The 26,408-nt window shown below is 37.7% G+C and overlaps 1 protein-coding gene across 1 annotated transcript in view; it reads left to right on the top strand.

Moving 5' to 3' along the window:
- Positions 1 to 26,408, top strand: part of CDKL5 (cyclin dependent kinase like 5) — a 124,301-nt gene that overhangs the window by 33,828 nt on the left and 64,065 nt on the right. Inside the window, exons 2-3 of the mRNA XM_030957525.1 lie at positions 14,541 to 14,771; positions 15,296 to 15,330. Of these exons, the coding sequence (XP_030813385.1) occupies positions 14,708 to 14,771; positions 15,296 to 15,330 (99 nt within the window). The 5' untranslated portion in view covers positions 14,541 to 14,707. The remainder of the gene's footprint in view (positions 1 to 14,540; positions 14,772 to 15,295; positions 15,331 to 26,408) is intronic.

Raw genomic sequence — 26,408 nt, 5'->3', positions numbered from 1 at the left:
CAACACTTTCATCAGGCTTAAAATAGTTGCTTTTGTTTGCAGTGTGAATATCTGTGCATATTTCATTAACCTTTATCTTGCTTGATGTGTAAATGTGTGCTGAGGAGACTTTCAAAATGCCTGAAGTTAGCTGCATTGCGAGGTCTATTTCTGGTGTTACTTAGCTGCTGCTGCTGCTGCTTAGAGGCTGAACTGGAAGTAAGATCATTGCATTTCACTGCCACTGGAGTTAAGGGTACAAAATTATTTAAGTTCTCAGTTGGCCAAGTTCTCAGCTTGCCAAGAAACAAGTTTCTAATAGTTGGAAAATGTGATGATGGATTCCTCCCCCCTTCCCCCCAATTAATTGAACTTCAAGAGCTAGAATATATTTCTGAAATGAATTGAGAGCTTGTTATTGGAGCAGATTCAAGTACTATATGGAGAAGTTCTAAGAGAAGGAAAAAAAAAGGTTTGCTTTTACATAAGTAAAAGAAGAGGGCTGATACCTCCTCCTCACACCCCCAAACAAGATCAGAATGGTATTAGATTTTGCCTCTCTCTGTTTTTACTTGCAAATTAATAAAGATGGCAGTATAATTTGTGTTCACATCTCATGGCAATAATGACAGACCTTCTATTTTGAGAAATTGACTCTCTTAGTGCTGGAGACAGTTGACATTTTCCTTACAGTTGTTTCATAAAAGTGAATATTGTTCTCCAATGTGCTGGGCAAAGCGTGATCCACGGATCTGTTTTACCCTCGTGTGGGTGACGGTCCTTTGTTAATTCATCAGCTGCTGTCTCTACAGGTTTGTAAAGCGTATAATTTCTTCAATCCAAAGAGTTGCTTTATTTTACAAGTGTTTTCTGTGTAGAGCTTTCAGAAAGCAGTGGTCTGTAGCAGTCTTTCAGTCCACTGGTATACGAGAAATGTGATTTTCTTGGTGCTTTTTCTGCAATGCAAAAATCTCATTTGTTACTGTAATAGCATAGCCTTTTATAGGAGATCTTCCAGCCATGGAGGAAGATGTCCATCAGACCATTTCTTCATTTTTGTAGAGTTTACCTTATGAACTTAGACTAAAAGTAGGAAGTAGATTACCTTTTTCTTGCTTGGGAATCTAGGATCTGTTTAAAAGTGCTAAAAAGAGAGTAAGTTATGATTTCAGTGAAGCTTTTGGCTTAAGTATGATTCATTTCTAGAAAGCAGAAAGAGTAGAAAAGATAATCCATTTAATTCCCAAATACTTTCAATAAAGACAAGAAAGGTGGTCATTTAGTTGAACTTCTAAGAAATTACATTTTCTGGAAGGTAGACTTTGTTCCCTGTTGTTAGAAGTAGGTGCATGCATATGTACATTTCTCTCTGTGTGTGTGTATATATATAACCTGCAGAGATAAGAAAAAAAATGTTTGACCTTGTATGTCTGTACAGCAAGGGTATTTGCAAGGAATTTTGGGCATCAGTTTGCATGAGAACCAGTTCAAAATTTGCCAGTCTTATCTCTGGCAAAATTGGCCAAACCCTCATTTTGTTGAGCTGAGAGAAGTGTAATCTTGTTTGAAAAACCCAAAAAAACCCAAAAAACTTCCCCAAAATACCCCAACATAAGTATGAGGTACTGTGCTGGGAGGGGGGAGGAGTTGGGGAACTTTAAATGAGAGGACAAAGCAAATGAAAGAAAATCATAATAAACCTGGACCATTGTCTGGACTAAAACACCCATAGTGGAAAGAGATGTGCTACAGCTTTTTCTTGATGAATTTCTTAAAGAAGACAAAGGTATTGCACACCCTCACCCTAATGATAGTCTTTTTGCTCCCTCATTTTCCCCCCTCCTTTGAATTAGCATTTTAGACTGTTTTATTTTCCTTCTTCTGAAGTTAACTGTTAGTTTCCATGCAGAAAAAGTAGTTTAAACTTCTGAAATACTACAAAATTAGAAAATTTTCACTCTTTTTTTCTGTATTCTGGCTTTCTGAAAAAAAAACCCCAAACGACACTAATAACAACACCCCTCCCCCAAACACCCCCCCTTCCATGTTCATAGAGTGACAATAACAAATTTTATGTCCATTTTACACTACAGGCAGCTAACTAGATTTATTCCTTTAAAACAATAAGAAGCAGGCAGAGAATATAGCCCTTTTTTTACCTTTATTCAGTATTAACAAAGGAGAAGAGAAGGTGGCTTCTAAAGTTGGGTACTTAATGCAAATTCCTTCTCTTGCATAAGCTACAGAGCAATAGAACATAACACTGTCATTAAAACTGACTCATAGCATTCAACGAAGGTGTGTTTCAAGCTTTAAAAGTGTTAAGAGAATTACTGCAGTCTAGTAAATACCTTACAGTGGGAAGAAGTACTTGAGCTGCATTTTGTTGCAAAATGTTTTGCAAATTACTTTGAAAGTAATTTCTTTTTAAAAGATATCTGACCATACAAGCAGAGAAATAGTTATTCTGAACTATGAAGTATTTTGATCAGTTGAAAAATGGATGCAAATAGACTGTGAAATTCATTTAACATCTACATTTGAAATTTCTGCTCAGGAGGGAGACTCTTTACGTTACTTTATTGGCTTTTAGCTCTCTTCATTGCACCTGTGCGGGGATGACTCCCATATATTAGAAAAATCTCTCTCCAGCAGTAGGTGTTCAGCTCTGTAAACTGGTGTTTTGGTGGGTTGTGTTTAGTTGGGCTTTTTGACATCTTAGTGGAGGGGAACATAAAATGCATATTTAGCACCATAAAAAGGCCTAAGTGTTAAACTTGCATTTAAATTGATTTCATATGCAGCCTCAGCAACAGAGAAAGTGATATAATCCAAAGGAGATTACATGCATTATTTCTGACTTTTTGTCTGAGCAAATAGCATATCACCCATTCTATCTGGATTCCAAAGGAAGGTGGAGATGATTCTTCTAATGTTAGAAAGGCACAAAGAGAACATTAGTGGAAAGGAGTGATTTGGTGTGGTTAAAACTGTAATCTTTGCCTCGGCTCCCTGCCTGCTGAGCAGTGGCTGCTGGGGCTGGATGTGCTGGGTTAGGCCTGGGCTCAGTGTGCTGCTGCTCTGTGATTGCTGCCCATGGTGACTGAGGAGATGTCTTGCTATGCATCCATCTAGTTCCCTGATGACCAATGTTCAAGCCTGTCAATATATGTATATGGTTCTGTACAGCTTACCTTCAAGCAAAAGACAACTGTTTCATCTTTGGTTTAGAGTCTTTCACTTCAGCATCTCCCTAGCAGCCTTTGTCAATAGGTGTAACTGAACTTTGGGAAGTTCTCTTTAACCCTCTGAGACATGGTATGCCCTATATTGTTGCCAGTCCTTATTTTCTTAGTAGTTTTTATTTTTCCTTTGCAGGAAATAAATGACAGTATTTTTCTGGGTTTATTTTTCTGCATTCATGTCTCCCAAGTTACTTTTATTTCCCTGACTATTAGAAGCCTGTTTGTTCAAGAAGTAACTAGATAGATAAGAAACAAGAAAGTCAGTTATAAGAAACAAGAAAGTCAGTTATGCAAATATTGACTTTTGGATACTGCAAGTCTGTATTTTTTATAAACTAATATAAATCTCAAATATCATGATGAACTCATTGCTCATGCCTGAAGCATCTTGTCCTTAGAATTTTGTTTTCATCTTTCATTTCAGCACTTCTCCATATGCCAGTCTTTTACTGTCTTCTCTTGTGACTCCCTGCAGTAGTTTCCCTTCTCTTCCTCCCTCACCACCCTTCTTGTCCTTTGCCAGGAGCATTGCCTTCCCTCTTTTTTCCCTTCTCCTCCTCCCACCTTCCACACTCCATAATTAAACTTGGAAGACTCAAAGGATAGAAAAACAAATGAAGGATGAAAATTAGGATTATGAGGTTTTTTTATTACCTTTCTTCTCATAGGTCTGCCAGCATTATTTACTGTTTAGATGTATGTCCTTTTTCTCACGACCTGTTTTTCAGGTCCTCTTTCGGGTCACTTACATATCCAGACATGCTTTTGCTGTCATGGGAATCTCTCAAGCAAGAAGCTGTCAGCATAGCAGGAGACACTCTGCTTGCCTTGCCTTTCTCTGTGGGAGAAAGGCCGTGGATCTGCCATTTCCTATTTATGTTTCAATATTTTTCCATTGTTACCTAAGCTTCTAATCTGGATGATTCTTCTCTTTAGACTAAGGTGTAAATAATATCCTTTTACCTTTTATTTATTTTCGGGGGTGGGGGGGTGGTAGTTCATGCCTTCAGTAGTAAACTTCTTGATTTACTTTAGAGACATTTTTGTCAGATTAATAGTGTGGACAAAAATACTAGTTAAGCAAAATTCATTGGATATGAATGTTTTACCAGTGTATTAATGATGGTTGATGAAGGTATAGAGCAAGTACAGACTGCATTTGTATTAAGAAAGTTAGTCTGAATGTTTGTACTTTTAATTATGAGGATAGTTTTTGTGTTGTGTGAGATTTAGAATATTTCCCATTTCTTTCTTTTAACTACAAAGTAAAAACCACTAGGCTGAAATTAAAAAAATAAGTGAAGTAATAGTTCCTCTTTTGAAGTGATTATAGAAGCTGGCATTGAAAAGACATTGTTTAATTTTTAAAAAATTAAAAAATTACCACATCCTGTTTCAAGAAATGAATCAAATTTTCTCCTAGTTTTTTTGAAGTTTTTTCCTGAGTTTTCTGGTAAGACTTACCTTAAGACTCATATTTTACCACAGCATGCTGTTCATGCAAAGAGCTGTTACCATAGCATGGTTTCAAACATTATATCTTAGTTATTTTATAACAGCACCAGAGGCTTTCAACATAGCAAAAAGTTTCCTCATCAAAGAACTTAACATCTAATCAAACACAAGACCTAAGAATGCAACTAACAGTTGAAATAGGCAGGAGAGGAAAAGACAACATGATCATGATTATGTCTTTACAACTAGGAATCTCTGGGGGGTTGACCTTGGCCATCCACTGTCACCAAAATCACTGTCTACTCAGCTCCTCAGAGCATCATGAAGGGCTTGGGTTGGAAGGGACCTCAGTGCCTATCTTGTTCCAACCCCCCCTCCCCAGAGTCTTCTCAATGCTGAACAGCCCCAGCTCTCTCAGCTTGTCTGTAGGAAACGTGCTCCAGCTCTCTGAACATCTTTGTGTGCAGCCTCCTCTGTACCTGCTCTGGTATGTTCACGTTTCTCTTGTGCTGGACACAGCTGCACAGCTGGGGTCTCACAAGGGCAGACCAGAGTGGCAGAGTCCCCTCCCGTGACCTGCTGGCTGGGCTGCTTTTGCTGCAGTTGGCTCCTATGTAGCTCTTCATCCACAGGAACCCCCCTGTCCTCTGCAGGGCTGCTCTCAATGACTTCTCACAGCCCTGTATTCCTGTCTGGGTTTGCCCTGACCCAGGTGCAGCACCTTGTCCTTGGACTTGTTGAACTTCATGAGGTTCTTATGGGCCCACACTTTAAGTTTTTCCAGGTCCCTCTGGATGCTGTCTTGTCCTTCTGTTGTGTCAGCTGTACCACTCAGCTTCTGTAATCTGTGAGCTTGCCGAGGTGCACTCTATCTCACTGACTGTGTCAGTGATAAGGGCACTAAAGTGCACTGGACTCAACGCAGAGCCCTGAGGAACACCACTCATCACCAGCTTCCAACTGGAACATGCAGCCATTGACCACTGGCTGCCTCCAGCCAGCCAATTCCCTACCTGTGTTCTTGGCTGGACAGGGGAGAGATATTCTAATGAATATTTATTTTTTGCTGCCTTTGGATGAGATCACCACATTAAATTTGTGCTTTTGTTTCTCTGCCTTTTTTTTTTTTTCTCTACTGGAAAATTGCTTGCACATATTGCAAATTGAGTGGGTCACCTTAATATATCTTCCAAAAATGTTTGCAGTAATTTAGCAAATTGAAGTTCCCCTACCTGAAGGTGTTCTAGGTGGCTCAGCATGGGGACATCTGTCCTGACAGCACGAGTCAACACTGTTACTGCACTTTCTCTGCAGTGGATTTGCATTGAACACAAACTTTACTTCAGAGTTTTCCATTTAATGTTCAGAGTCCTCCCTCAAATTGTCTTTGGTCCATGATACATTGCTGCTGCTGTTTCTGTGGTGAGACATTCCAGAACACACTAAGCTTTTATCCTCTGCTTCAAGGAAGCTTATGTTAATAAGTTGTGATGTTAATAACAGTTAACAATTAAGAAATAATGTCAATTTAGAGGAATTGTTAGTTGGTTAAGTTTTTTTTTCTTCATCATCTGGAATGTGATTCTTTTTTATTGAACTTCATCTTATTGTGATGGTCATAACCTCTTAATGCAGTCTGAGCCACTTTGGAGATTAGTCTTCTTGACTTGGGTTTTACTTAATTGATTTATTCACCTGTGTAAGTTTAATGGGCTTTTTCCCAACTAGAAAGCATAGCAAAACTCACCTTGAATTTAAACATGGTTAGTGTTCAGTTTTTCTGATAATAGACATCTTAAAAAAGCCCCAACTATGGAGTGTAAAATAAGCACATTTAGTACACTTTTACACTTCTAGTATTAATCATACTCTGTTCAATTCCTGGCTGGTAAAACTGGAGCAAATACCTTGTATAGAGTTTCACACATTGAAATTGTAGCAATATCTTCAAATTCAGATGAAACTTCATATGGAGAGATGTTTCTATAGGTTTTAATTTCTTTGGGGTTTTTTAACCAATCTGCTTTGGGATTGATGGAATTAGAGAAGAATTGATGGAATTAAAAAGTAAGTCAAACCTGAACAAAATTATTACAAAATCCTCCAGCACTCCCGACAAAAACCCCACTGTACGCCATTTGTCCACCACGTGTTTTAATCACTCGTAATGACTTCAGTGACAGAAGACCCTATGATAAATCTTTGAGTTGTTTCTTTCAATGTGCTTCTCCACATATGCCTGCATAGTAATATGAATTTATTCTTGAAATGACCTGTCTTAGGACCATTAGTTGTTGAGTGGCTTCTTTTTGTCTGTTTTTTAAAACTTTTGATGGCATTCTTTTCAGGGTTAACGTTGTATACGGTGGATCATTATTATTTAAATAAAATGTTTCTAATTATTTGCTTGGAAAATTCATGAAGAAGCAATGATAAATCATTTTATAGTATGTAGTTTTGTTCATTTGTATGTATTGTATTTTATTATTAATTTAATACTAAGTTTTGGGAGGCTCCCACCTCATAATTTTGTTTGTTCTATTTGGCATGCCCTTTTCAATGAAAAAGGGATTTCTTGGGTTGGCTTTTTTTCCTGTTTGGTTCAGATAGTGAACCAGTCATCTATATTTAATTATATGCTTGAAGATTACAAGAAGAGTAGTCATTACAGTTGTTTTGATCTGCATTACAATGCACACAGAATTTAGTTTTGGCACTTGTTTGCTATTTATAAATACTTTTTATTCACCTTTACTTTTCTGTACTCTTATGAGAAAGATCCATCTCAGCCAAATACAGTGCAGAGAGGAACATCTGACTTTTAGAATGTGAATGGGAGTTATTTTTAGAACAATGAAGACAAAACTGGGTTGGAAGGAGGGGGAAACTTTGTCAGATTAGCAGAATTTCAGTCTCACTAAATCACGAGCATGCTTTGTGTGTGCACCTACGAAAGATTCAGTGGCTGATCCAGTTAAGAATGCATCAGAGGACTTTTTCTGAAGCGGCCAGCACTTGTGCATGTGTTGTTTTGTCTGCAGCCAGCATGGCAGTGCAGCAGTGCAGGGCTGGGTCCTGTCCTTGTGCAGAGGAAGCTGGCGGTGCCAGAGGATGCCAGAGGATGCCAGGGACCTGGAGCGTGGTGGGCACACTCAGGAGCTCCATTCTTTCCACAGCTGCCCTGCTGAGCTCAGACTTCAGAGCAGACCTCCAGCTGACCGGCTGCTTCTAGCACATCCCCTTCAAGAGAATATATTGTACTTTTCTTGGACAGGAACACCCTCTGCCCTTGTGCTTTTTTTTCCCCTTTTTATTCCTAAGAATGTATCTTTAAACATTGGAATTAGCTGAAAAGTGAGTCCTGATGTGTAACTGAAAATAGCAGCTTTTTTTTTGGTGCTTCTAAAGATGAAAAAATGTCTGTAATATTATTTTGTAATGTTATATTGAGGATTTAAAGTCCATGGCAGATTGTCAAAAATAATATGGGACTAAATCATAGGCAACATGACAAATTAATATAGGATATTACTGGAGACTGGTGTTCTGAGAAGAGAGAAGGAGAGATTAAAATCAAGAACCAACTTCCAAGGAGACCACTATAAATATTGTGTCAGATAAAAAAATATTAGCTTCTTCCACAGCAAGCTATTCTGTTACAAAATAAAACCTCCTATTATCTAAAAAAAAAATCCTTCTCTTTGCCTAAAAATATATCACTAAGCCAAAGTGTGCTTTTACTTCAGCTACAAATGTTGGGCACTTGTATTGCATAGAAAAGAGAGTGTAAAGTGTCAGGCACCTTGTGCCAGAAGAAACTGCAAAGGCTTTGGGTTTCACAGGTTGCTGTTGGGAGTTTTATCCTGTGCACACTGATGATTTTCCTTCAGAGCTGCCACAGGTACAGTGAGGCCCACCCAGCGTGCGCCGAGACCGGCATCAAGTGCGTAAGAAGCTGTCACACCCACAATAGACTTTCTTGTTAAGGTTCTTGCCGGAGAGCAAGACTAAAATGGAAGCAAAATTGTCTTTCCTGTCCTCCTGTTATGACTCATGGGAGCTGCTTTTGTGCTCAGTGCTTTCATAATCAGTCTGCTTATTTGTCAGTATGGTCTTAGAAGCATCCTGCTAAGCACCCACTCTTTTTGAGTTGGCCACAGCTGTTAGGGAAGATCGTGAATCCTGTGTTTTAACTCAAAAAAGTGAATTTAGTTCATATATCCAGGATGAGCTGAATTTATTTTTGAATCTGTACTTGGATACAAAAAAAAAAAGAGTACTCATAGAACAAGATAAACCAAACCAAATCATTATTTCTTCCCTGGTCTTCAAGATCAGTTTTCCATTAGGAATTTAACCAAACAGGTATCTTGAATAGTTGGGAACTGATTCACCCTTTTTCTAGTTGTTTGTTTGCTGCAGGATGGGAACTTTGTTCAGGTTCTTCCCCCATGCACTCCTGGCCCTGTGGCCATGGAGAGCTGCTGCCTTTAGGCCATGCAAGTGATGATGCCTTCCACTGATGTGTAAGCATTCAGATGCATTTGCAGGTTTCAGTGTATCAACAGCTATTAAAAACCCCAAAACCAAAAAACCCCAAGCAAATTCTCCGAAAACCAGCAATGGTGAAGTCAGGGTCCAATGCTGATATTAGCAATGTCAAGAAAAGCTTTCTGGAACTGAATTTTAAAATCTGTGAGCCTGTGCAAGGAACCTTGGTGTTTTGCTTTTACATAATTCATTCAACTTTGACAGCTTTCTAAATTTTGTATTTATTTTCACCAGCTGTTCTTTTCATTCCTAATTTTTTCTTATGAGCAGAGGAGGATAGATTGAAGTTTTGAGTATGAAAAATGGCTTGCTATAATTGTTAAGTTATTGTTGATTTTTATCTCCTTAGCTTTTTCTTTTTTTCATCTTCCTTGTTGTGGATTTCTTCATATTGTGAAATCTTGATGGCTCTTTCTCCAGAATCTTATCTCATTTAGAAGGTCTACTGTTCCTCCATGAAACAGAAAAATAAAGTGGTAGCTTTTTTTCCAAATTATGGAGTGAGATTGGTACAATGTCACTAGGAGTATGATTGGATTATTTTTCTCTCCATTCCTTAAGTCAGAATGTTACTGCTGGCTTCCTCCTTACAGCTTTTCATATACTGATTTTTTTTTTCTTCCTGATCAGTAATTCCTCATAATAAACCTGACACATTCCTCTGGATCAATAAATCCAGAAAAAAAAAATCTCACCTATTTTCTTTACCCTGTCACTTGTATTTACTGCTATAACACCGAATTGGGTGCTTGTAAGTCTAACTAGGGTTTTCCTGGAAAACCTCAATGAATAGAGCTACATGTATATTGGGGAGGAGGAGTAAAGGTGCTGAATGATGCATCACTGCTGACAGAAGTGGTTAATTCCTCTTCCATCCATGTACCTTGTTTGACAGAAGACATGCCAGGGTGTGTATTAATGCATAACCATCAAAGATGGTATGGTGTAAGTTCTTTACATTTGTGTAGGCACCTGCTGTTTTGCTAATGCACAGAGGAAAATGTAAATCAGCCTCTAGAAATTCCTAGTTGTGGCCTCTTAGTTGGTAAACATAATAAATAAAACAGATTAGGTTTACTTCTTTTTTAGAAGAGCAAGAGGGGTGTATTATCTGCTGGCAGGAAGCTTGTTTAAAAGCTCATGGATGGCTTTGAAGTCAGGTAGAAGTTTGTAACTAAGTTCAGCCGGATGCAGATTGCATTCTTTCTGTCATTATAAGTGAAATTAACTGAACACTTGATTTTCAAGATATAGATATACAAATTTAACTGTATTTCTAGAATAGTTTTACTTCTCTACATTTTGTGAAGCCAAACATCTACCTCACATGTTTCATTATTCTCACTGTCTCTACTAAAATCTTTGTAAAAAGTGCTTCTCTCTCCACATAGATATTGATGATTATGAAATGAAAAATAGCATTTCTACTTACCATTGAGGCTTTGGGTTGAGTGGTTAAGTCTGATGCTTTTGGGTGATGCACTAGAATTCTTAATGGTCCTGAAGGGAAAAATAAAAAAGCTGGGGTTTTTCCCCACTGCTTTAATTTCAATTCAAATGATCAGGTACCATAATGCTGTAGTATTCTGTATGTTCATTTTGAACATGTTTGTATGTTTTCTGGGATTTACATATAAGCCTTACATGCTATTGCAAAACAGCTACTTTTGTATTAAAGTCTCACACTGTTACAGTTCTGGATTAAATAAAACTAATTTTTTTTGTGTTCATCTCACGACAGTTCAGTTTGCTGAGTTGGCACTGGTTTTTGTAGAATATCATGGTAATGTTGAGAGCGTCTCAAAGATCTGTTGGTTTAATTCATAAATTGTTGATGTGCTGTGAATCTGGCTGCCTTAGAAAGGGACATTAGGAGAATGACTTCTATTTCCATACTGAGAGCCTTTGAGAGGTAAATGATGGCCTTATTTCCACTTCTGCAAGGGTTATTCTAGACAGCAAGCAACTTAGGAAAACAGACCAGTGTGGCACTCAGTGCAAAGAATGAAATTGTGGCAGCTATTAGGCTTTCCTTGCTATTAGCTGAGGTTTTCCTTGCTATTTCCAGTGTTCAGCTTGAAAGAATCCAGCCTGTCCTAAGTTACAGAATAAAGTAGTTCTTGCTATGGATAACTTTCTTGAAGTTACTTTTTTGTTTAAGCTTCTGTTTTGCTTAAGCTTTTGTTTAAACTCCTAGGTGTTTTTCCTTGTTTTTGTTATTACAGCTACTCACTCTGACATTCATTAAGACTCTGTGTCATTCATGGAGTTTTGAGTTCATGGTCCCAGATTCCCTGCAAGAATCAGTGATTTTCAAAACAATCTTAACAAGACCAGTGCATTTTGAAAAACAGAAGAATCCCAAATAGTGGGTACTGCCACTGGGCAAATATTTTAGCAGCTTGATTTTAATCTTTCAGCAGCTTTTGAAGACAAAGATCTCAAATAAGCATATAAATTTTGTCTAGAGATTAAATGGGTCTGACTCGTCTGACTTCACTAATGTTTGAATTATAGCCCAGTTTGAGGCAAAAGAGTTGGGGCAAAAAGTGTTTGGGTATGAATCCATACTACTGCTGGGTGCCACTAGTCATCTTTCACTAGCTTTCCTTTTAATTTCAAGATTAAGTTCTCATGAAGTGCCCTCAGGAGAATTGGGCACAGAGCTGCCTGGAGCTAGTGTAAAAGAGGGGCTCACTTGGGTGCAGTTTGCTTTTGGGAGCCCCCCTGTGTTCCCTGTCGTGTCAGTCACTCCTGATGCACTTTAGGGAGAATCAGAGAAGCTGCTTTGTGTGGTTCTTTGGGCCAGCTGAAGTGTGTCACTAATGGTGAGTGAAAATCACTAAGTGGGTTGGCAGGATTTTATCTTTAAGGAATTGCAAAAGTTTCTCTAGGTGCCATGAATTCAGGGGTAGCAGGGGATCAGCTTTCTGTGGCTCCTCTAATGAAGTGAAAAGGGAAGGTGGTATGTGATCAGTGGGGAGAAGATATACAGCATTGAATTTCATAGAACCATAGAATTTTAAGAGTTAGAAGGGACCTTAAAGATCATCTTCTCCCAACCCTGCCATGTGCAGGAGCACCTCCCACTAGACAGGATGCTCAAGGCCTTATCCAGCCTGGCCTTTAGCACTGCTGGGGTTGGGCATCCACAATCTCCCCAGCTGGGGAATTTCAGAAAGGAAGATGAGCTGCTTGCAAGTCTAACCTTTGTTCCCAGTAAAAAACTAGAATTCTTACTGAATAAACTTGCAGAACTGAAAATAAAAATAGTGGATCACAAGCTGCAGGCCTGTATAGCTTTAAGTAGTTTATGAGAAATTTAGAAATTATGGATGAGGGACAAAGGAAACTGCATCTTAATTTCTTCTTGAGCTTTTGGTACACTATCTCATAAGTTTCTTTACTGTTTCATCATATATCTAGGAAGTATTGTGCACACTATTAGGCAGAATGAAAGTGTACAGTGATAATATTAGCAGATAAGTAATCAATTTATCACAAACTAATTTCTGGTAGGACTTGTCAGTGAATAATGTTGGAGTACCAGATTTGGTGATGTTACTGAATAGTGCTGATAGAAAACAATACATGTTTTCTGACTTTTCCTTTCTTTCTGGCAAGTAATTTTGCTGTTCTGAGCTTGGCTGACCAGTTTTGTTGTGTCTCACTTACATTATAGTGGCATCAGTGGTTGTTTCAAGGTCTCTGTAGCAGTATTTCTGTCACTCAGCTGCAGCGTGGGGACAGTCAGCTGCACCCTGTGCCTGGCACCAGCCTGTTTCAGTAGAAAGCTGAAGCAGCTCAGTGTGGGCTCTGTTCTCACGTTGATGGGTGCAGCTGAGCAGATGCTCCTGTTTTTCCAGGACCTCATTTTTTTAAGTTCGTTAGTGAACCAGAAAGTCTGGACAAACAGCAAAAAGGCTTTTGTGAGGAGATGCCAAATGAAATAGGAGGAGAACATATGGAAGGGAAAGGAAAGAGTATTTTGTACAATTCACCAGTGAAGAAAAAACTGATTAATTAAAACAGTAAATTAAACCACTGAAATAATTAATAAAGGACTGGGCAGCTTTTTTTAAAAAACAAAAGCAAACCAGAAAAACCTAACTATCCCTTTAATTTGGAACTCACTGCTTTATTTTCAAATCACTGTGGTTGATTAACTGTGGAGTTGCTTCTAAACTAACAACCCCTCCCCACATGATCTGCCTGTGTCTTGCTGAAGCAAATGTCATTGTGATTCCCCTCCACCCTTGGGCTGTCCTTTTGTTGTGTATGACCATGTCAAAACTGGGCTTTTGGCCAGCACCCCTGGCTTACAGTGACATCCCATTTGTGTGAGCTGAACCCAGCATTATTGGGTCACACTCACCCATTACACATAACTTAATTAAATGTATTCACTTCCATCCTGCCATCCTGTTCTTCATGAGTAGTTCTGTCCTTGAGTCACTGAATTGTGAAGATGGTGTATTTCCAGTTCATGGTGAAACCAACTGAGTGTTTTTCTTTCCCCGTTTTTGAATGTGGGATATGTGCCTTTAATATTAAGGGAACAAATGCAGTGTGAATTAGTAAAATCAAACTTCTAATAGGACAGCAGAGAAGTGGTAAGCTGAAAACAGCCAAAAAACTTCATTCTTTACCCTATGTATAGTTGCTTAATTTGAAAAACTACTTCAGTGTTTGGGGAACATGGAAAAAACCCTTTGAAGACATTATCTTTTCTGAATTATTTCTTAAATAAGCTGATAATGGAAATAATTTTAAAATCCCATTCCTAGTTAGTCTAGCAAATTTCCTTTCATTTCTTTTCTTAATAATCATAGAAAATAGTAGTAGAAAGCTATTTTCTCCTGTAGAGTGTTCTTTCTGCCGTTTCCTTTTTATCATTACAGTGGACAAATGAGAAAATAACTAAACAAAATTTGTTTCTATACCTAGATATCAACATACACCAAGCAGACCATAAATAATTACAAGTTTATTTTTGCTTACTGAGGTAGTTCTTGACAACATTTTTGTTTGCCTTGGTTCTGTAGAAAATTACTTTATGCCAGTTAGTTATTATTGTAATAGACATCCTGTGTATGGGATTACAAGACCAGCTGTTGTTTGAGATGTATGGTGTCAGTGGGTTCTGTCCATTATAACTGCTGCAAAGCTCTCCTGATCATCAAATGTAGAAGTAAATTAATTGTCTGTTAAAATTGTTAGACTATATTGGTGTAATGTCTGTGTACCATTGCTTTCTCTTACTGAAATAAATCAAAGTACTAATGATGTTATTTTCTGTTCTTTCCCCAGGAAGCTATTGATTGCCTAGAAATTAAAAGAGGGTGAGAGAAGTCTGATTGATCAAAGTGGAAGTTTTTTTCCCCAAGAGCTTTTTCACAACTGCCTTTTGCAAAATCTTCAGAGGGTCCCATTTGTGCCATGATTTGTGGCTCTCACCGTAAGAGGAATTTGTCTTGATGAAGATTCCTAACATTGGTAATGTGATGAATAAATTTGAGATCCTTGGGGTTGTAGGTGAAGGTAAGTAGTATCTTAATAAAAGATTAATTAGAATTTTGTAGATTTGAGTTAGATGATAATACCAACTGCAAAATTTTTCCTGTATGTGTTTATTATCTAGAGCTTCTGCTTATTTCCTTGTCAGATGGATGAAGGAGTTTGGAAGCTGAAAGGAAGGGAAGAGAAATAGAACAGTTTTGTGGAGGCTTGGGGTTTTTTGTGGTTTTGGTTTTTTTTCCTTTTAAAAGTTTAATGTGTTGATTTCTCATTAGTGGTACTAGAGAGATGCAAGTTATCAAACTTACATGCAAGTGTATTTTTAAAAAAAATAATTTCAATGTTTTAAAATCCGTTTAATTTTGAGCAATTTTTATGGAATTGTTTCAGTGTACAGAGATTTAGAACCTATATATGTAAGTTCTGAATAATAATACTGGGAACAATGTTACTTCTGTAGTTAGGAAGTTGCTGAACACTATTTTATCTTGCCACTTTTAATTTTTTTCTGCTTTGAGATGGCTTATCTCTCATCTTCTCTGTTTCAGGAGCCTATGGCGTTGTACTTAAATGCAGACACAAGGTAAGTGAATTCCTTTTAAGTCAGAGGGAAATGTTGGTGTTTGAGTGAAGCAGTGACTTTTGATGAGAGCTAACATGTTAATATGTATGAGACATGGCATCTGTAGTGGACTTTTTCTTGCACTAAGTTACTTAAAGCAATCTTAACTGGAAGTTTCAGGGGAAATGGCTATATCTAGTACCAGATCTCAATTTTTTGTGTTTAATATTTGTCTGAAATATTACTAATATTTAATTCATTTCAACTTAGAGAGTTTTTAAGAAAAGAGACCAAAAATATTTTGGATCATAGTTTTGCTCAAACAGTCTTAGAATGCCAAACTATTTGCCAGATGCTGCTGTAGAAGCAGTTGGCTGTCTTGGAAGGGGCAGGGGAGAGAAAGGGGAGTCCACAAGGGATTTTGACATCTGTAGGATGATCAAGTAGCAATGAGAAAGCAGTGACTTTTTTGGTTGTTGATTTTAATTTGGAAAGGGAAGAAGTTAAGAAGGAAAGAAAAACCACTGTTTGATACAAAAATTAAGTCTGACAACCTGTCTACACTATTTTAACTAGTATGTAAGTTGGATGTATCTGAACTTGCTGCTCATCGACACAGATTTGACACAAACAAACTACTTTGCTGTCTTTGAAGCTGCAGTGTAGTCATTTAACAAAATAACTTCTCTGAAGCAAAACATTTCTGAATCACAGAATTGTAGTGATCCAAGAATATATACAAGTCTTTTTATGTACTTCATACCTTTTTTCTGGAAAAAGTTAGGACTGTGCAGAGGGTTTATGTTCCCAGGGTGGCTTTTAGCGTGTACGCACGAAGGGCTTTTGCACAGTGTGTGGTTCTATCTGGTGTGTCTTACACTGTTGTACTGACTTAAAAAAGGAAAAATAAGTTGGAACTTAAGATCTCTCTAGCTGAAGCCTTGTTGGGCTTGGGGCTGTATAGCAGTCAGTAGAGTGACTTAGGTAAATTGGGTCTTTTTAGATATTTATGGTATGAAAGTTCAGGGTGAGTAGTTAGAGAATACCTGGGTAGTGATGATGCAGTTTGTACTAGGCATCTCTATTCTTTGTGGAAAGTAACCTCACCCAGACTCAGTAAGTTTCTCAGATTTCCTGCATTGCTGAGTGATATTTAAGCTGTGCATGTCTATTCACAGTCATGCAGAAGAGTTGAGTACTCTAAAAGTGTGGTATATTGGCAGGGTAATCTGTTGCCCAGGTTCCTATGAGAATACCTTGCAGCACACCAGATATCTAGAAAGGAAAGTCTTTCCTTTAGGAGAGGAAAATGTTCCAACAGCCTGTGTAAGACTGCTGCCTTCCTTGTGAGCATCTAAATTTTTTGGTGGTCACACCATTTTTTTCTGCAGCTTTGTCTTAATGGAAACAGCTGTGCTAAAGGTTTAAAACAAAGTGGTATTGCTTTAAGCTTCTAGCAGGTGGGTTACTAAGACCTAGGGTTTCCAGTTTTTGGAGATCTAAAGAAAAGGTGAGGCATGTTGCTGTTTTCATGTAACTAATTTATGATTCTCACTTAAAATAAACTGCACCAAGCTTCTCAGAGCACATGAGTTTAGAAGCTATTTTACCAAAAAAAGAGTAACTGTCTAAAAGTTAAATGTTGGCCTTTCCTACTTGTATAGGAATACAAAGATGAAATAAACTTTCATAGAGTCTTAACAGATTTACCTGGAAATGCAAAGATGTATGGTTTGGGGTTTTTTGTTGCTTTTTTGGGGGTTTTGGTGGTTTTTGGGGGTTTTGGGGGTTTTTTGTTTGTTTTTTTGTGTGGGTTTTGGGTTTTATTTCGGTTGTTGTTTTTGCTTTTTTTTAATTTTTTTTTTTAATTTTTTAGTGAGCATACTTTTGAATATAGAGGTATTTATATTAATGTTTATAAATAGTGGTAATATGCCAGGATCAAATTCTCAGCTATTTTAAGTCAATATATCTCCACTGTATTGTTGAGAGGGTAAATTTTGTGTGAAATGAGGAGCCAGCCCTTAATTGCAGCAATTTTCCAACATATAATCCACTAGTGCTTCAGTAAATATATAGCTTTTTACCTCAGTGCATTTCACTGGCATATGTATATAGATTTAAGTAGGAGAGAATGGCATAAGGAACAAATACCTTGTCATTATTATATGTGTTTTTCCTTTGGTAAAGGAACATTACCAGAAAAGCTAAACTAGGTCCTCTAGGATGACTGTGTTTACATTATTATACAGACTGTTTTTATCCAAAATCCTTCATTGCTAATTGTGGTTTGTGCATAAAGATTACTTGTTTGTCTGAGGGTTTTTTTTCTGATGCTAAGCTAATGCAAATAATGTTGAAAAAAGCAGAGATGGTGCTCTGAAAAGCTTCTTCCTATTTTTTCATTTAGTCAGAGGATGTTTCCTAAGGAAATACACTGAAGTGCATTGTGTTTGAAAATACTGGAAATACATTTGATAGTTACAAACTATTTAAAAAGGCTGTCTTGGCTTGTTTGTATTTTGGTTGTTTTCTGAAAACAGCAGCCACTTGAACAGTTCAGTAGTGTCAGAGATCATGGCTGAGGAAAAGAATCTTTGCTAATGTTTAAGACTTGTCAAATGTTTGCCCTTTAAATAAAACCAATATCCCTTTTACTTTACAAAGTGGTCTTCCTGCTTCATGCAGAGTTGTTGGGCAGTAATAAGATAGGAAGATGCTGTGGCAAAGCCATAGGTCTCCAAAGATGGGCACACGGAGAAGGAAGCCTAAAGAAAAAAAATTAGCCAAAAACCAGTGTGAAAAGGAAATGTTGCACTGTGAGATAATAAACTGTGTTTGTAGGAGGAGCGCTGGCAATTGCAGCTGCAAGTAGAGTTTATAGAAATGAGGTAAATACATCCTTAGATGCCTGAGGTGAGTGGAGAAGATGATGATGCTGGAACAGGGGTTGTTCCTTAGGATGAGGCAGAGCTCACCACACAGCCAGGCTGGAGAGGAAGATGGGTTCTATGAGCAGGCATTCAGACCATGAGAGGCATTTGGACAAGGCTCTCAGGCAAATGCTCTGATTCTTGGGGTGTCATGTGCAGGGCCAGGAGTTGGACTTTGGTGATTCTTCTCAGGACATTCTATGATTCTATGCCTGTATCCATATATTTGTGTGTATAAATTGATGGTGGTTTTTTAGGATAGCCAGGTGTGCAGGAAGGTGTGTGGTGATGCAGTTTCTCTAAAAGCATAGTTGAAATGGATGAACTCTCCTTGACTTCTCCTTCTCTTGCAGTGTGCTGTGTGTTACCAAAGGTCTGGAGCCTGAGGGTATACAGTTTAATGATTTGGAAGTTTGGTGCCTGTTGTTCTTATAAGTCCAGGATCTCCTGCCTAATGAGAAGGGGTTTTTTGTCTTTTATTTCAGGAATATGTCTGGTTTTGGTGGTTGTTAATAGCATGAGGCATTTTTACACCTTTTTCTTTGAGATAAACACAACTCAGTTCCCATATTAAAAAGAAACAAAAAGAAATGTTAGTTAGAATTATTTGGCACGTCAGTGCATTGAAGAATAATGAAGAATAACCTCTGGAATAGGTTTAATACTTCCAGGCAATGTCTTCTTAGCCTAATATTTAATTTTGTCTTGTTTGAGACTTCTGTAATACTTTTGCATTGTGTTCTGGTAAGTTGTTTGTCTGCCTCAGAATACATGAAAGAAATATTTGCTGACCCCTTAAAGAAAGGTACATTTTACTCATTAGAAAGTATAGTGAATATGCATATGTAGCAGAATCATTACATTTCTTTTGAGTATCTCAGTCTTTTTCATGTCTTTTATTATTAGAATCCCTATGGACTAGCCAGGGCCATGGTTTTCTTAGTTTTCCTTTGAAAACTTTTTGGTTTTTTAATGTTTCTACAGGTAACCCACTTCTTCACACGTCACACTATTTGTTTGTGTTTGAGCAGAGTCAGGAATTCCCCTTTTACCAATGCTGGCCAACTTGAGAAAATTTTCCCATGGCCATCACTGTGCTTAGAGGAGGTAATTCTTGTAGAACAACCACCTCTCATAGACTCCCTTGCTCTTCAGGGCTGTCTCCAAGCAGATCCTAGAACAAGGTGAAATCTGTTCTTTTGAAAGTCCAGGATTGTATTTCTATTCCCCCTCTCAATTATTTCAAAATCTTAAATTCCACTGTCATGGTGGAGATGCTGGTCTGCTGTAATACCTATAAGAAAGGAACACAGGCTCTGTAAATTGTAATTTAAAGTACTGCTTCTTCAGTGAGTATTAACTTCACTCTAATAAAGTAAAAATGAAGCAGGTCATCTTATATCCCTTCAGATTCTGGGAATCTTCAGTTGTGCAGCATCAAAATGGCCTCTGATCAGAGTGCAGCATACTGTGAAGACCAGTCTGTAAGAAGGGTTTCTTCACTATTTTCATTATTCAAGCTATTGCAGAATTCTTTTAAAAGAAAACTCCTAAGCAATTCTGTTGTCAAACAGAAAGATGTTCTCAGGAGAACTTCTTGCTACATCCCTGGATAAAGGCAAGGCCACGCAGGTTATGTAGCTCAGATGCTGAGTGAGGCTCCTCTGCTACAGTGACCTGGCTGAGTTTGTCCTGCAGTCCAGGCAGCTGAGTCTGGGCCAGCTCAGGTGAGCTCTGATGTGCATCACTAATTCCTCCTTGTACAGTGGTCTTCTGTCAGGCTGCACACACACTTGCCTCTGAAGTTATCATCAGCCTTCATGTTCCTGTTGGTTCATTGATCAGTGTCAAGCAGTTGCCTTCTCTGTTTTCCAAAAGTCTGATTGTCTCCATCATGCTGTATTACCCTAGCAGCAAATGTTGGAGTGCTCCAAGTCCTCTGTGAAAACTGGACTTTATTGTAAGGCTTCCCTTAAAAAGGCTTTCTCTATTTTGCTCTCCTCACAAGGTGCTTTGAAGCAGGTGTTGCCCCTAATGTAACCTGTGTTGTTCTGTCTTCCAACTCTTGAGCAAGAACTTTTGACTTTTATCTCAGCTATTTGAAAGCAAATGTACATGCATTCAAGCCCCCTTCTCCTCTGCAAGGATGTCCTTGCCTTTGTAGGATATTTAACAGAAGATGAGCTGTGTCTGTTGTGGCAGAGCTCTTATCACACAAGCTATTCCACTATGTTTTCTGTACCCCTAAAGAGTGGTTCCATCATCTAGGATGACAGGTAGTTCAGATAATGCATGTTTCTAGAACTGTGCACTCATTCCTAGTTTCTCCTGGTCTTTTCTCAGAAATTTTATGTACAGGCACCAGGAATCTGGTCATGCTGCTTAAATAGAGCAAATGAGAACATTTGGGTTTTCTCTAATATTGTCATAAAAGCAGAGTTCTGAATTTCCCTGGTGGATGTTAGAATCCCTTTTCCAGCTCTTGTGTCTGCTGATGTTATTAATACCTTCACACTTCAAATCTGCTAACCATTTTTATGTTGCTGAGTTCCCCTTTAGTGTTAAAAGATAAGTGTACTTGTTTGTAAAAGTTGCAGGTTTTTTCAGTGTGTTGTATTTTTTCATGTACTTTCTTTAGATTTGGCTCTCAAGGTTCCTCAGCTCCCCAGCCTGTGTTAAGTCAAATACTTGGACTGAAGAATACAGTCATTGCAGTTTAACTTTTATGGTATAATCTTTTGTACTGAAATGGGTACAGCTCTTTTTTGTCTTACTTTGGATGTGACTGATTTGACAGTAGTTCCTGTTTGGTTGATTGAGAAATTAAATGATGAGTAAATGAAAAATCTGAGTTCTCAAAATGAGACCAGATTGCTGCCCGTGTTTTTTCCCTCATCCTCAAATTTTTTGGTTTTTTTTTCTTTTTTTTTGTATGTAATTAAAAGCAATATGCTAATTTTCTCAATTAATTAATGAAATTTGGTTTGACTTTTTGGCAAGATTTTTGGTTTTAATTGTTGCCAGGGTAAAATCTCTGTGCAGCATACTGTTTTCTTTCGGTAATGGCAGCTTACCTATGGAAGATTATTCCATTAATGCTGTTGTTCCTTGGGCTAAAGCATCATATCACTGTTAGTTTTTTGTGCCAAAACTTGTGTGAAACACATACAATGAATATGAGACTTCTTGGACCTTCTGGATAAATAGTTTGCCAATATTAAATGCTTGCAGTAGTCAGAGTTGAGATCTGTCCTAAGTATTACTTGAGGAAAATAGAGCTATTAGGCAAGTGATAGTGCTGAGAGTCATAGTAACTGTTTAATAACCACTTGCTTCAACTTCACTATGAGGCAGTGAATTACCTTTTGAATTCCTTACAGAATTCTGGTGTGAAATGTTAGATACAGAATATTTGTTTTGTGGACTTCCAAACTCTACTTCCATGGCATTTCCTTGAGTGCAGCGGTGAGAGGCAAACCTGATTAGTGCTGATTCACTTCAGGCATTGCCTGAAGATGTGAATCTGCTATTGGCAGTTTGTAGAGCTTTCATTTTTCATTGCTGCATTGTGACATTTGTTTTCACCTGAACCTCTTCCATAGTCCTCTCAGTCCCCTGTGGCAGGGGAAAACAGACAATCAGATGGCATTATATCAATGTGGTTTTTAATATGATTGATGTCAATAAAGTGCTGATTTACATTCAAGGAAGTGGAAGTTTCATGTGTGTACTGTTAGTGCTGCAAAGATCAGATAGTTTTGCAGAATGGAGCATAGAAACTGAACTTGCTGAGTTCCCACAGCTCGAGCAGACCACTATTAATTCAGTTTTCTCTCTCTCTCCCAAGGTGGGCTATAACATTCTCTATATCACAATACTGCTGCCTTTTATTTCTTTTCCTCAAAATCTTATTCCCAAGTCTCTCTTGTTCTTCAATTATTTTTAAATAGTTTTTTCATAATACATTTCTTAATAAAAACCATTGAAGCACTAATTTTGAGGAAACTATCAGATTCTAAAATGACTTACCTACACTACTGAAAAAAAAAAAAGATCTTTGATGTTATCCTAATTTTCCCAAAGTCTGAGTCCTGGGATTAACTGAAGTAAACATTTGGATTCACACTTGTAAGGCTATGTAGGATGAGGGGATGAAGTAAGGTAGTTCCAGATCTTCCTTTCATTTCTTTTATTGTTTTCTGTCTGTTGCTTCTGCTATATGTTGCTAAGATATGCTCTGTTTCAGGGTTTTATTTAATTTGATCTTATATAAACCCTTGCTATCCTTATCAATCACATACAGTGATTTCTATAAGAGGACCTGGCCAGAGTTCAACAAAGTGGGCCTGAATGCATTTTTAAGTGCATTAAGTTCCCAGAGGGAATGGTAAGGGAGGTTTAGGTTGCATATCAGGAAAAGGTTCTTCACCCAGAGGCTGGCTGGGCTCTGGAACAGGCTCTCCAGGGAGGTGGTCACAGCACTGAGCCTGACAGAGTTCCACAGGTATTTGGACAATACTCTCAGGAACGTGGTGTGATTCCTGGCGTGTCCTGTGCATGGCCAGGAGTTGGATTCCAGGATCCTTGTGGGTCATTTCCAGCTAAGGATATTCAATGATTTTGTGAAAGTTAATGTTTTTTGTTAATAACATCAGTCACTTTGTAGCCATATCGATAGAATGATGCTGCTTTGATGTCTACAGTTGTGCTGTGTTGTTTCCCTTTGAGTCCTTTCTAACAATCCAGACTGGTGTTTGAAAGTTCCCTTGTAGGATACTCCTTTCCCATACTTCCTCCTTTGTGCTTGTCATGTTATGAACCCTGCTCAGATATGGATGGTATTCAGTAATAAAAATTCTCATTCCATCCCTCCTTTGCTCCGCATGGCTAATATTTAGAAATGGAAGGTGCAGGGCAAAGATAAGAGACAGAGCTTTCAGAGGGGAGAAATTAACTTCTGTGGAAGGGGATACTAAATTTTTTTTTTTTCAGATGTGTTCAGTTTAAAGCAGTACAGTGTTTGCTCTCAGTACCACAAATTACGATGGCTTAGGTTGGCTTGTCCATTATAACTTTTCATGCAGTACAAAGCTGGGGTGCAGAGGCACCTGATGTTGAAGATCTTCAAAACAAGAAGGGTGAGGGAGACAAACAGGGAATCACCCTTGTACTTTAGTAATGGAGGTAGGTGAAAGAAGCATAGAAGCCTGAGTTAAAAATAACAAGAGTGATTCATCTTGCTTTGGAAGAATATGTAAAATGTATTACTGATGGTTTTCAATTTAAATTAAGTCAAAGACAAGCAATTTGTTGCAGTCACAGTATCTCAGATCAGTATTTCTTTTAATCAGACAGTTTCTTCCAGTTGGTCATGCTAAGATCTCTGGATAAACCAAACATCTTTTGCCCTTTTTCTTTTGTTTCTTAAACAAATTATATGTATTTCTGATACTATTTTATATAATCTTTTATATGAGTTATTGCTGTGGCTGCTGGTGTTGCTGAGTGAAAGGTTACTGCTTATGCCACAACTAAGAACTTTGCTTGGAAGATTGCCAGTCAATAAACAAGCCCCCTAGTAGTTGCTGCAAAATCCATCTGCAGAGGGATTATATATCATTACACTTGTAATAATACAGGAATCATATTCAGACCTGCAGCAGTGTGTTCTGTGGCTGCCCTTAATGGCTCTTAATTGCAAACAGCTTGTAGAGCTGTATCTCATTTTAAGGTCCTTGTAAGTGAAATCTTATTTTTAAGTGTGGATGTGATGAGCACCCCAAGCAAGGCTATATGTACAAATAATTTTTTCTTGCAAAAAGTTTAAAATCTTATGCTGATAATTAAAGTTTAAGAACATGACTACAATATTTCTTAGAAGCAATAGCAGAAGAAATTTAAACAGATGAGTTTTAGAGACCTGATGTAGACTTTTGGATCATTAGGAAAGTAGTGGTGCAAGCGAGGGAATTTACGGTTAATGCACATTATTATATGGGAGAGGGAACAGCATATGGCTAATTATAGGACTACATCTGTAATAGTATGAACTTGGTTGAATATTGGATTACAATCTGGTCTTGTCATCAAATTGCAAATTACTGTGTAGCATAATTGATGCAAACAAAATGGTATTTCTAAATTTTAGGCTAATTGTTTTCCTCTGAGGGATTCTTGAAGAGTTTTTAAACTTTTTTAGGACACATGAGCAGCTCTAAGAGCACTAGGTTAATAATTGATTTCTGGACACACTGTATTTAAACAAAGGCCGCTGAGAGCATAACTCAGTGTTTCAGAAGATCATTCATGTATATTATTAAATGTACCATAGTAAAAATGGGTCTGGATCATCTGTCTGTCTTTAAAAATTATTTATATTAACCAAGTTGATCTAAAATTTAAATACACTAAAGTGTCTTGAATATGCCATTCACATTACCTTATTTTCCTAAATTTTTTTGTGAATTTAAAGTCCTTTTATTTAAAACTCAGGAGTCTTGCAAAATGAGCTTTGAGAGTGTATGTAAAACATTCACAATAACAGTGAAAACTTTCCTATAATCTCCTTTTTTTTTCTGAAAACTGTAGGCTCTTCTTGGCACTCCGTTTTTTCATCAGTAAAGATTACAGTGTGTTTTTAAATAGTAAGATGTCCCTCTGAATGTCCTGGTTCAAGCAATTTATATTTCCTTGATTACTCACTTCTGCGTAATTCCTAACTCATGGAATACCCTCCTAAAATAAAAAAAACCCCTTTTTATTATTTTTGAATAAAAATTCTTGGATTTTTTAACTTCTTTTGAAGTATAGTGGTATTTACTTCTCATTCAAAGCCTGGATAACAATAAATGGGGAAAAAGGAAAGTGGTTTCCTTTTATACCATTACAGCTGTTAAAATTTGTACAAACTTGTAAGTTCTTGTGCAGAGGACCTAATAATTGTACTTTTAATGTGTGGTTTGATCATAGCTAAAAGCCTAAGTAAGGGACTAGACAAACCTGACATCAGAGTGTGGTGATAAAGAGATTTTGGATACAGTGGGAAGGCAGGCTGAGCTCTTGAATAGGGACCACTTTTGCTAAGACTGCTTTCTGCTCTTTTTTGCACCAACAGCAGTTGTTAAATGTTTGCAGAGAACTGGAGTCATTCTTTATGAGCTCTATGCCTTATACACATATTACAATTCTGAAACTCTTCAAAACACTTCTTTTTGCTGTGTGTAGCTGCACCTGCACCTGGACAATGAAGCTCGATGAGTCTGCTGCTTGCTTTTTTTCAAGAATAGTCCAATTGCATGCTAGTTTCTCGTTTTCTAAAGTATATCTATTTATGATTTTCTTATTTAAGATAAAAACGAAAACACTGTCTGGCTTTATAGACTATTTGCATTTTTGCTATCCCTGATTCATTTTTGTTTAAATTGCTAAATTAGATCAATCTTTATACAAGTCCCTTTTAAGCCCTAACACCGTAGAACATAATGGCTTTACTTTGCTCATTATGAGAAATCACACATTTTATGCAATTTTATTTTCACTTTTTCAGACATGTAGCAAAGAGAGGATTTGTTTCTGAACAGAACAGGTAACTCTTTTTTGGAAACAGATACCACCAGCATTGCTCTCCAATTTATAGTTGCTTGCACCTTAAAAGCTTTGATAAGGCATCTTCTGTTTCTTCCTCAAGACTAATTTCTGTACAGTACTGGGTGTACAAAGATCAGTATAATGAAGTTCAGTGTCAGTCTTGCATAAAGGGAATATTTGCAGGTCTTGAAGTGAACTGATTGTACTCATGGATGCCCATTTCTTCATGGTTTCATTCTCTTGTACCCTTGTACCCACACACTTGGAAGTATAAAGGGACGTGTGTGTGCTAGAGAGAGGTGTCTGATTTGGGCAGTATCTCCAGCATGCAGGATGGAGGACAAGGGTAAGGAGCTCTCATGTCCCCACTTCATCTCTGAAGTTTCTCTGGGTATTGATGACAAACTAGTTCTTACATCTTTTGTGTATGTGTAATGTTTGGATGTTGCCTGTTTTTATGGGATATTCCTTAGCTTCAGTCTTGCTTTCTTCAACTTCCATGGGTCTGTTTTCTGCTTTTCCTTGTTTGGAGTTTGACAAGTATGTTCATAATCCTTGATGGGCCAACAGAAGATGGGC

Source organism: Camarhynchus parvulus, chromosome 1 (genome assembly GCF_901933205.1).
Source record: "Camarhynchus parvulus chromosome 1, STF_HiC, whole genome shotgun sequence".
NCBI lineage: Eukaryota > Metazoa > Chordata > Aves > Passeriformes > Thraupidae > Camarhynchus > Camarhynchus parvulus.
Note: the sequence above shows the minus strand (reverse complement) of the source record. Positions and strands in the feature narration are given on the sequence as shown.